The sequence below is a fragment of the Schistocerca piceifrons genome, chromosome 3 (genome assembly GCF_021461385.2).
Source record: "Schistocerca piceifrons isolate TAMUIC-IGC-003096 chromosome 3, iqSchPice1.1, whole genome shotgun sequence".
Classification (NCBI taxonomy): Eukaryota; Metazoa; Arthropoda; class Insecta; order Orthoptera; family Acrididae; genus Schistocerca; species Schistocerca piceifrons.
Window position 1 is genome coordinate 395,561,404 of NC_060140.1, and position 12,953 is coordinate 395,574,356.

At 36.7% G+C, this 12,953-nt stretch overlaps 1 protein-coding gene across 2 annotated transcripts in view; it reads left to right on the top strand.

The window, feature by feature from the left end:
• Positions 1-8,819: 8,819 nt before the first annotated feature.
• LOC124789701 (abasic site processing protein HMCES-like) overlaps positions 8,820-12,953 on the top strand; it is a 101,315-nt gene continuing 97,181 nt past the window's right edge. For both annotated transcript variants that reach the window (XM_047257152.1, XM_047257153.1), the window contains exons 1-2: positions 8,820-8,949; positions 9,110-9,344. In XM_047257152.1, the coding sequence (XP_047113108.1) occupies positions 8,930-8,949; positions 9,110-9,344 (255 nt within the window). In that variant the 5' untranslated portion in view covers positions 8,820-8,929. The remainder of the gene's footprint in view (positions 8,950-9,109; positions 9,345-12,953) is intronic.

Genomic DNA, 12,953 nt, shown 5'->3' on the forward strand with positions numbered 1-12,953 from the left:
TAACAAGGTTTCGTCCACAGTGCCTTACAACGACATTCATTTTCGCCTGCCATATTTATTTCAATGAATATGAAATCTGAATGTAGGCCACAGTGCAAGTTCAAACAATAAGTAGTTAACTGTGTAATGGCTACTGAAGAATGACCAAGTATAGATTGGCAGTGGTATCACTGGTCACAAAACCTTCCGAATTCTATAAACGAGTTCTGAGCAGTATTATGGGGCTACGTCACTATTTGCAGTCAGATGCACCTAGTGCACTCAATAGCTGCCGTCAGAGCCTTTTCCACACCACGGACGAGATCCCTCGACAAATATATTGAGTGCACACTGGCATTCTTTCCTGCCATGCACGCTAATTCCCTTACGTTGGACCTCCCAATGAACAACATACCCACCCTCTGCATTTGTCCAGACTGGGTAGGAAAGTCACTGCTTAAGAAATTACTGCTTAAGAAATTTAATTAACATACTGAATTTTTCTTTGGGTTTGCGAGGAAATCTCTGCCTATCTCCATTCACTAGAAATTCAGTTTTATGTATCTCACTCATTTCTGATCATGCGAGCCAGTGATAAAGTCACAATGAAACTTCATAGCGTCCTGCATGTCTTATAAATGCTTTAAGATATCAAAACGAGATTTCGCAAATAATAGGATGCAGTAAGGAGAGTCTTTTGCCATAGGGCTAACACACATAACTTTCTTATCTACGGCGATATAGCAGAGCCTGTAGCCTTTATTTTATTTTATTTTTCAGTGCCATACTGTAATTTTTTAAGAGTGATCTGAAGCTAATGAAAAGAGAATTCGCTAGTATGAAAATCAGTATGAAATTTCTTCTCTTATGGTATTACAAATTGAGAGTCCGAGCTTTTCTGTAAGCTATTTGTTTCACTGGTCATCAGCTGCTTGGTTAATAAGACACCCTGTTTCAGGTTTCTATCGCAGTAACTACTGCATAGATGCCATAGTGTGATGGGATGGTGAGTTTGTGCTTATTCCTATGTATTTGCCAAAAGAGCCATAATTAAATCTGGCAACAAGAAAAATGTAGATGCTACTCATAACTGATGGTGACTATTCAAATGCTGTTGCAGTTCTGGGAGATTCCATAACCCATCATATTTTTTAATATTAAGGACTGAAGTGAAAGTTTGTCAAAGAATTTTCTTCCTGTACATCAAGGAGCTAGGATATCTGAAAATAATTCACAGCAAATAGTGTACTATCTTTTCGTTCCTATCCTCCTCAGTGTGAAGTGGGGGACTTATTCACCTTGATTATCTTTTGATGTGTTAAGGAGGATTATACATATCTATAATCGATTCGCATCTTAACGGATAGTCTCAAGTTGTCCACAAAGTAACTATCATGTTTTCTTCACATTGTTATCCCCAGATAAACAGTCATCACAATTGTTAGTTCTAGTAGAATAATGCTACATTTATGCTATAGAGTAGAAATGACACAACAAAACTCTTTCGTGACACAAATCTATGAACACACTAACAACTTACAGAACCTTGCCAACTATTCATGAAAGTCAATACCGCTGATGAACTGAAATACATTTGTAGTTAAAAATTTCACTTCTTCACTCTGTACAGCGATAGGAACGGAAAGACGGTCCGCCATTTGCTGTATTTTTTCATATCTCAAAAATAATTGAATTGTAGAAAGAAAATCCTTCGTTAGGTTTCATTCTCAGCTGTTCATTATTAAAAATACATTGCGTTACAGGATTCCCATGAAACTGAAACAGAATTGGCGCTTTATTTTCATCTGACTAGTTAAACTGTTTTTGCTCAGAAAAGTATCATCAGTGACGAGTTTTGAGTAACACACATTTATCTAGTTCCCTTTTGTTGCAGATTCAGTGGTATCTCATAACCCAATCTGTTTCTCATAATGAACAGCTGGTACTGAAGCTTACTAAAGTATTTTCTTTCTACACTTCAAACCTCCTGAATCAGTGGTTTATTTAATGAGGAACTGAGGACAAATCAGGGCAACAACTTATGAAAAAGCACACCCTTAGTATAAAAACAAACGTGTAATGTTTTGTGAAGCTACACCAATGCTCATTTCACCAGTTATTAATGACTCTTAAATAACCATGTTATTCGATTGAAAACGTCTGTAGTTACTCTATGTCACAATTCATAAGAAAGCTCCACATGTTAAGCATATGGAAAAATATTCTTCTCTTTGTGTGATATCACTTGGTAAAATTTCGTTTCGATATCTCAGATCGTTTATGAGATACGAGGCATGTTATGAAGATTTTATTCTGCCTTTAACCTTGGCACAAGCTATCGGAATTTAGTGCGCCACATAAAATCTATTTCCTCAAGAAGATAGAAAGACACCTCCTTCCAAGTCTCAAGAACAATTCAGTATATTAAATAAATTTCATATTCAGCAATGTATTATGTAATATTCACCAAATGCAAATCATAGGGACCTCTGTTTTTTGTTGCAATCGTTTCAAATTTGCCACAGTGTCTTATGTAAATGTGTAATATCACGATAAACATGAACATTAATGAAATGATAGGCACTTCACCATGAAGATGACATATAACGCTATAAGTACAGCGAAAATCATTTTTTACCAAGCAGTTCATGTAAAATTATACAAGAAAGGCTACAGAGCTAAGAGAGCTCATGCAATGTCCCAGTCATAATGGCGCTGCTGCACCTTAACTAGTGGCCTAACCAGCGTTCTCTGTGTGCACCAAGAGGCGCATAGAAGTGCACTGGATAGCATGGCAAGTTGAAATGCAGATTACAGCCTTTGTGTTCTTACACTAACTGCAGAACAGTACCCAGGATAACGGTTGATAAACAGTGAGGCACACCTTCTTAATTTAGTACTAACACATTCATGTGAGATACCTATGACATGGAACTGTATCAGAACGATAAAAAGTACGGTAAACGTTTCTCGAATTTCTCTGTTTCCTGGACAGTCTTTTGAAGGAAGCTGCGTATAACATTAAATTATCTGATTCAATGCTAATCTTCCTTAATGAGATGCAATGGACCGAAAAGCACGTGATTATCGAAATATAGACATAAATGCTTTATGTAGTACCTGCAACAGGCAGGCCAGCCCAATATATTGCCAGGAGAGATGCAAAACAGCAAGTTTCTGATGTCGCTATTTATATTAAGAAACGTTTTTTAGTACACTGCGAACCTAAACAAATCAGTGCTGACAGGCACTGTGCAATACCCGCAGTGTTACAAAATAGTCAGAATGAGTCCTTTTCCAACAGACACAGCAGATGAATTTAAGGGGATAGTTGTTCCAAGAGTGACTGGAAGCCAAATCCAGCCCAGTAATATATCAGAAAAAAGAAAGGAAGATTGAGCTTAATGTCCCATCGACTTCGAGGTCATACAGCTGGAACACAAGCTCAGATTGTGTCAAGGATAGGGAAGGAAATTGGTCATGCCCTTTCAAAGGAACCATCCAAGAATCTGCCTGGAGCGATTTAGCGAAATCAAGGAAAACCTAAATTTGGATGGCTGGACTGAACTGAACGTGAGTCCAGTGTGCTAACCACTGCGCCACCTGCTGAGATCTGCGTATTACTATTGAAATGTATTGTATTGCTTTACTGAAAATGTAACTAAACAAATCGATGCTTGTCTTAAACTACACAAAGAAATTATCAAAGGAATTCAGATCATTCTGCCTGAGAAAACCACTTACCTCAAATACATAATAAATACAGGCTTAACTGTGTAAATAAATTTATTTTGAAAAAGGTGACCAGTTTCGATAAATGTTTGATCATCTTCAGACTGTTACTCCTTGCTGACTACTGGAGATGGAGCAAAGAGCACGAACTCCACTAGGATGGCATGAAGAGCATCTAGCACAGTTGCTCTTTGCATCATGCTAGAGCAGTTCACAATCCTTGCCATTGTCTCTGGCAGTCAGCAACGAGTAACGATCTGAATATGGTCAAGCAATGATCGAAACCAGTCACCTTTTTTAAAAAATATTTTGTATGAGTTAGACTATTTTTATTATATTCTAACAGTGTTTTATGAGCGCTGACATTTCCAAAAGCTATGTTTAAAAAAATTTAACCAGTAATGACTCCAGGACAAAAGAAAATTTTATAAAGATAGCATAAATATTTCTGGGTAGAAATGTAGGCAAAATGTTTCAGAATGATTATAAGATATGGCACTATCACTAGAAACCTGAGAGCAGAAACCTGCCACTATAATTGAAACTGTTGATGAATGTGGCAAACAGCTATTTTCCTTTGTTAAACAAGCTTCTTATCATTTTAGCCACACTCCCAGTGTCCAGTGCAATTCCTGAAAGGTGTTTTTCCACTCAAAATAGGCTACTTAATTTAGAAAAAAAAATTGAGGTGAAAAACTTAGTGGTCTTGCTCTAATGATTCTTCATTGTAATCTGGTGGAACAACTTGGTTCTGAAGAAATTATAAATAAGTTAGCAATAAGACATAAAATGCTGAATGTATTGCCTTGAATTAAAGTCATTATTGTCATTTATTAAATTACATTAACTTATAACCTTAAGTTACAGCTAAATTCCAGAGTATCACACACTTAAGTCTAAACAAAGAATAACAAAAAACATTATAATATTGTACTAAATAATATAATTAATTATGTAATTTAATAACACATAATTACCTGAAGTTTTAGCTTTATTACTTTTCTCATAAATAAATACCGTAATACCTTTGTTTAAAATTGCTTCATTTAATTAGCATTTGCCTGCAGCTTTACTGTGTGATATGGATTTTTTAATTTCCAATTGACAGGTTTTATTGGTCTTAACAGCAATGCCTTTTTATGGTGTGAATGCCTTTTAAAGGCATATAAAAACTGTAGATACATCAGTAATGTAAACGTAAAATCCAGGATGAGAGGAACGTGTGGCACCAGCCTAGAAGACGACCAAAAATCTCATTTCTCAGGAACTAAATCGTGTGATTACCAACAACTGTGTTAGTGCCTTAGTGGATAAAATTGATGAAACAGAAAACTCCACTCAAGTAACAAATAAAGACAGAATTCTGGACATACAACAATAAAAAAACACTTAGGAGTCAGTTAATGAAAAAAATTTATTGCCACCTGACAGTCACTGTCGAAAATAGGCATCCTTGCTAAATGACTTTGTAAAACTTTTGTATTGTGTAACATCTGTTATTAAACCAAATACATGCCTCAACAAAGTGACTGAGGGAGTATCCAAACTTGCTAGTGGTTTCAAATGTGATGATGTAGCTACAATATTTGCAGGAATGAATGACAGACATAACTAAAACAACTTTTTCGATGATTTAGAAAAAGTGATCTCAAAACTGGATCACACAAACATATTGGAATGTATTATTCTTTACTGTTATGTCATACCAGAAGTGAACCAAACAGTGTGTAAGTTTAATAGATATTTAATGAAAATATCATCAATGTTTGCTAATGTCAATATAACTGATGTCAATGTATCCTTGGAAAGAAGTGACTATACTAATCATTAGCGACACCTCAACAAAATAAGGAAGTTTGGACTTTGCTAAGACATTGAAACAATAATAGCAAACATATGGAAACAGAATCAAATAAGAAACACCTACAACTAGCTTCATCAGAAAAGTCGCTTTTTCAACTGCAGAAGCCATTCCATACCAAGGTAACAAATATGAAATGAAGAAATAGATGTATATCTGTGCCCCACGCTAACACTAGTAAGTCTAGAAATAATTGCTTACTTCCTGGATGCATGGTAAAGCCTTCTTAAAAATCTGTAGGCGTTATTGACATAACTTCAATACCATCTGCAGAAACATCAGTGCTATACGATATTTCATCCAAAGAACCTCAAGAGCTTGAAAGTATTTCTGCTGCTGCATGCACAATTGAAAAAGCTGCACCATTGCTTTGAAAGCGAGTAAGATGAGATCTAAAGACAAGCAGTGATTTTGGCTAGCATGTTCACGACCTCAGTGACATCATCTAGTGGACAAATCTTAATTTGTGACGTCGGCCACAATATAAACAACCTACCTCTAAGTGAAACAGTGAAATATTGTGCGAATATGCAAAAGGACCAACATCATGATAATGAAGGTACCTTGAACAATCTAATTACATTTCACCAAAATATCAGAGGTCTCAGACATAAAATAGTAAAATAGATTTTTCTTTCTGTTAATGCTGGGTCTTATTAAAGATGTGGATCTTATTAATCATGCACATGTTTTATGTCTTACTGAGAACCATATGACAGTTGGAACTGAGAAGCTGCAGCTTGATCAGTATGATTTAGCGACTCACTGTTGTAGAACAAGTAGAGAGAAAGGTGGTTCTGTAATTTATATTAATAACACGTTTATTTATAAACCTTTAGATTTGAACAAATATTATGCAGCTCAACATTTTGAAATAACTGCAAACGACATGTCAGTTACAATGTTTATAATTTGCAGATCTGGCAGGGAAGTTTTGTATTTTTATGAAGAAGTCAGAATCTCTTTTGGCTAAACTTTTCCAAAACCAGAAATTTAATAGTTATTGGGGACTTTAACCTTAAATTCTTCAATGAAAGCAACTGTAAGACTGACCTTGAACATTTAATGAATTCCTATAATTTGTTCACTATGACAAACTTCCACACTAGAGTTACAGAAAACTATAAAAGTCTTATATACAATACTTCATTGACAAATCAGGACCGAATCAAACTGCAAAATTGAAAGCAGAAGATGATACTTAATTATACTGATGCCCATCTTGTTTAGTGCCACAAGGATCGATTGTGGGCCTTCACTGTTTCTTTTATTCATCAGTGATCTCCCACTTTGTATGAACACTGAGAGCAAATTTACTCTTGACACTGATGACACCATTTTGTTTGAAAATCTAACAACCAGTAAACTAGAATATAAATGTAATGCTTTACTGATAGATATCTTGCGCTGGTTCTAGTATAATGGATTGCCTCTAAATACTGAAAAAACTGAATAATACAATTTAATGCATCTTGACAAGAAAATGAACTGCAATGACCAAAAATATAACGTATTGTGAATATGCCTAGTTCCTGGGCATTCTAACTGATGGCAAGTTAAATTGACAGAGACATTCCTAGACCTTCAAAAAAGACTGTGTGTGTCAACTTATGCCCTATGTGTAATTATATGAATGGTATAAAAGCTGCTTATGTTGGCTATTTTCCCTGTATCATTCATATGGTATAATTATTTTGAGATAATCAATATTTAGCCAAAAATATCTTCATTGCACAAACTACAGCAGTTAGGTTCATGAATGGCGTTGATCCGTGATATTCTTGAAGAAATCTGTTCCTTAAGCTCCAAATATTAATGACCATATCTCAGTTATTATTTTCTTTGATGTTTTTTTCTGTAATAACAATTCTTTTTTTGCATCTAATAGTGCATACCATGACCACAACACAAGGTTTAAAAATGATTTAAATGGGAATCTAACATATCTAAGTCTTGGACGAAAGGGTGTTCATTATTCTGCCACAAAAGTTTACAATTCTCTTTCATTGGATATTAAAGTCTGCATAGATGTTCTGATTACATTTAAATCTAAATTAAGAAAATCCTTTATGGATGAGGCATTTTTCTCTGTTGATGAGTACTGGTACATGAAGATTAATCAATTGTTGTTTTTGTAAATGTGGATTGCATTTGTTTTTATGTTTTGAGACTTTCAATTTCTAATTTGGTAGCCATTATTCGTCTTCCTGGTTTACGATGGCCAGTGTACAAATATTCTTCTTTTCTGTATGTTAAGTTATTAGCAATAATTTACAATTTTGTTATTTTACATTTATTTATTGCAGCACTAAAATGATGTTAAACTGACTCATTTCGCATCCCTGTGAATCATCACAATACAATCTATGCAAGTCGATACGTATTAATAAATAAACAAAAAATAAAGTTGTAACAGGTCTGCTGAATTTATCTCGTATTCTTTTACAGCAAATGGTCGTATTCAGTTGATCTCTCTGTTCAGCATTTCTTCCCATCAGCTACTCAGTGTTTTCGCAAGTCATTCTGTACTTTATCTTAGCAACAGCGCTTCGCCTTATGTTTTCCCATAACACACAGCCTTAAAATTATGCTCACACCGAAAACTCGCTGAAAAACTGGTCACACACTGAGTCCTTCTCCCAGTGTTACGTTTCCTTGCAGCTTGAGGTACTACATCACGTGAACTGAGCCTTTGTGAGTTTAGTAGGGCAGCTGCGGACTACACAGACACACAATATAAGAAATAGACAAGAGAGTAAAGGTTTCTGGAGTTGTTTTGGTAAACTAAACAACACAAATTAAAATTGTTCATTCTGAAAACATTTCATCCACAATAGACAACTACTTGAAGAGAAGTCAATAGTGCCTGTAAATGGCAAAGATTTAGCCATACGTACTTTTTATATTGAAGACACATATTTATTTCTATGTTATATTATTCCCATTCTGTATTCCAGATGATATGCATCTTTACAACGTGACTTACGTATATTATTGTTCAAAATGACAAGATGATAATATTTTATATTTAATTAAATCTGGGTAACTGTCGTCCAGGCGACAGCTTGCTCGTTAAAATTTTGTAGTGAACGTACTGTGTGAATCATATAACAACCAGTCAGCTAACATATGTGCACTATCTAGAATCTTACTGTAATATTTGGTTTACAGCTTACCGGGAAACGAAAAATTAAGTTCTTTAAAGGTCAATTCTAGTTTATGGCGTTGGCAGCGCTTTACTGTACGAGGCAAAGATAATATGAAGAAAGCGGTAATTTTCGCAGTTGAAAGTTGATTTGTTGACAGCGGAAATATTGTGTTATGTGAAAATTTGTACACTGTTCATATTCGTCAGAAATGTGTGGAAGAACGGCTTGGTATATGATGTTTTTAATTAATAATTTACTTAAATATCTGCATTGTGAGCCTTTGTGCAGTGAACTGTGTCCTGTTTTCCATTACTTACTGCAATGAATTGCTGTTAAACGTAACTAGTGATGTAATTGAATCTCATTCGTGAAAAACATTTGATTTCAGTACACTTGACCCAGAATGTATATGCAAGGCAACTACTTATCGTAGGAAGGACTCGAACACTTATTGTCTTCCAGAGTGGAAACACATGGATGACAAGTACCATGTCTACAGACCATCAACAAACATTGCACCAACGGAAGTTTTACCTGCTATTATATCAGGACATCAGCTGGGCAAAACGTCCGATAGAATAATTGTCCCAATGATCTGGGGAATGATACCACCATGGCACAAGGTAAATTAGGTCGAAAGTTATGTGTAACTTAGCATTTATTATCGGTCGCGGTATTGTCACTAACTAAACATTGCAAAATGGAAGAAATTATTGGTGTTCGTAGGACACAATAATGAATGTATTATGTTTGCTACTATAGCGGCCATGGTAAGGACCAGATAGAACTGTTTAACAATTTCCTTCTTACCTTATGTCAGTGTAAAAAAAGTCCAGACAGGTCTTGAAGGCCCAAAAAGTCAGTTTAACTAAAGTGCTAATTTTGTAATGAAAATTCTGTCAATATACTAGCAAATCAGATTTGTCATTGGAACATTTCCGAATGGAAGTGTATGAATAAGTAGTAGTTGTTATTAGGATAACTACACAGTGATACACACATAAATATAATATTTTAACAAGAATTGTCTTGTCAGCATATCCTTCTTGCAAGTTTTAAACACCTTTTGTTTACAAACCAGCAGCTGACATTGAAGTAGGCCTATCATTGGTCACAGGCCACATAATCACTATATCACAGGTTAGTCTATGGTTGGTATCAATAGGATCGGTTGACAGTTTTGTCTGTTTATGTATTTCTCCAGGGATCATCATACAATGATGTTTTATTTGCTCTCCTTTTCAGGGAATTCAGAACTATATGGTACTAGTCAACAGTTGTTCTGAACTTTTAATTTATGGAAATTGTTTTTTCAAAAAAATTTTTTTTTTCAAAAATGCCATTGCATATATATATATATAATTTATGGAAATTATAAAGTTCAGAACAATATAGTGAAAGAACTTTAACAGATAAGAGTCCAAATGGAGTATTTCTTTGTGGTCATAAAGCAATTATCTTTCAAATTTAAAAAAGTAGAACTGTTCCAGAGATACAACATTTTAATCTTCAAAATGGTATGCGCAGTGTCATCTTTGGAGGGCTGTATCTCAGAGCAGAATTTTTTTTAGAGAAAACAAAAAATGTGTGTTCCTTACTTAGTCCTTCATTTTAATATATGCTAAATTCAATAACATCCGAGACTATGAAGGTAAAAATTTTTTCTAGCCTGCCTGAATTGATATGAACTATGCAAACTGATTTTTCCATAAGTTCAATTTTTGCTGGAAAGCACCAGTCATGTCCACTATACATGTTACCAAATGATTTTCCCTGTGCATTGAGAGGCCAAATGAAAAGAAATAATTTGTGATGTCGATGATAAAGAGAGGTCAACAATCCAACAAGGATCATGTGTCCCTCTTTCGACTTACCTATAGGAATATTTCAGTCTCTTCTTGCAAATTTCAAAACCTTTTGAAGACTTTTTGATGATTCAACTGCCTTACTTCAGAATAGTAGGGAATATCGGAACATTCAGCTTTAACTTCAGCCAAGGGTTACTTAAATGTATGTTGTCTCAATGCGAGTGCCCAAATATAGTTCATAGCACCGACAACAACCTCTGTGATTCACTTACTGTAATCGACTCAGCTCATAATACCTTTTGATGTATCAGCCAATGAATGCAGCTGTCAGTTAGGCCAAGGCAGGTTCCAGTTTCTCCCTTATCAAGGTAGTAATACCAATTTGCTCTCCTCAAACTGATAGTGTACCATCTGTTGTGCTTACCAGCCATTTCCCTTCCGTCCCAAAGAAACCAGTTACTATCTCCACAGCACCAAAAATATCCCCACGTGCAGTTGAGTCGATGTCTACTCCATGCATGAAACTCACCAGTATGGAATCAAATGCATGAGTGGAATCGAGTATAATGGGATATGCTGAACTTTGATGCCCCTTGTGTCAACTGATGCTATTCATCTGCAGCCATATTGGCAATGCAGTTTTTCACTGTATGACAAAGATGTGTGACTTGCTCGATCTTAAACACATACGCTGCACAGAAATCTACACTACCTCTATTATATGTTTTTTAATGTTCACTTTCAATACAGCCTGGCACTACCTGCAGATTTGGAAGCTATTTTGTAGCTCACTTGTCACGATGGAGCCTCGGAGTCATTTGCTCATGTAGAAACAAATTTTATATATATAATTGATTATAACTTCAAATTGAAACTCAACTGTGATTGTATTTCATTTCTGTCACTACATTTATTTGCTTATGTATTTACGTACTTTTTCTTTAAAGTTTCGTAAACATTTTGACACTTCTGTGCTTACTCTAAAAACTTCCCCCCCCCCCCCCCCCCTAAGGACCACCGTCAGCCAATCTCTTGTTCTTCAGGAGTCAAATGTATCCAGTCGTCTTAGTGGCTGGCATTGTAATCACATTCCTATGAGATAAGTGTGCTGAAATGTTCAGCACTTCGCATGGCCTTCAAACAGTGCTAAAAATTATAGTAATTCCCAATTTGTTCCCCCCTGCGGGTCTGGGGGTTAGAATAGGCCCGAGGTATTCCAGCCTGTCGTACGAGGTGACTAAAAGGAATCTCACACTTTTCAGCCCTATGAGTTCAGGTCCCATTCTATGGTTTGACCTGCCACTTCCAAAATTCTACAGAAGTGCAAGCCATACAGGGAAGGATGCCTTACGTGGTGCACAAGTGCTCTTAGATTCGATCTCCTGAATCTCTTGTCATGGCTTTGCATCTCCACCTGCAAATCAAGTATTTGGGTGAGGACACTTTCTGGGATATGTCATCTTCCATTGTGATGTAACTGCGACAGGAACGGTCACGGGGTTGCCGCTAATGAAAACGCGGCGGGACCAAACGGGAGCGGCCCACGAACAAACAAGACGGACAAACAGGAATGGAAGGACAAGAATGATGACAGATAACCGATCAAGGCATCAAGATCAAGAACAAAGTATTAAGCAATAGGGTCACAAGAGATAACCTCACAAAATCAAAAAAAGTCCACTCGTAAATGGGAAGTACGCACACGCGGAGTAAACACGATGTCTGTCAGCGAGATATCAACAGACTCAATGCGAATACCAGACTGCCTTGCTGAGTGAGAGACAGCAGCCTAAATACACGACAGGATATTTTGCTATTGGCCACTGGGACCACGTGTTCCACAGTGGCGCCCTCACATTAGACTCGGGTCCAGGAGCGCGCGCAGCCACAGCTTATGGTGCAACTGCTACAGAGACCTCTAGTAGTCATCGAGTTCCACACTGTCTGGCACAGATTCAAAACCCGCAGCGCTTGGTACAAGAGTTGTCTCCTGTCCTCTTTCGCCCCCATGACAATATTGGATTTCTCTGCACCCAATATCCAGCACGGTAGCCAGTCCGCTGTGGTGGGGCCATCATGTACCCATTTGGTGGTAGCCCCCTGACAACACAGGTATCGCACTGCTGATGCCTGAGCTGTAAACTCCCCATGTATGCCAAGAAGTAGATGCCTGCCTTCCTGGAGCATCAGGACTCCTGACAACGGCCATCATGCCAGTTGGCTTTTGCTGTGGCTGGGTGGCACCTGTGGGCATCAGGGCGGATAACCCGCAATGAAGTGGACTTAAGCCATCTCTTGGTGGTGACTGTACGGCACGAGCAGTCTCTAAGAAGGGCAAGATAGAATACAAGGCTGACAGGTATGACCCTAAATAGTTTCCCTCCCTCGCTATACAATGGGAGGAACGTAGAGCTACAGAAATGA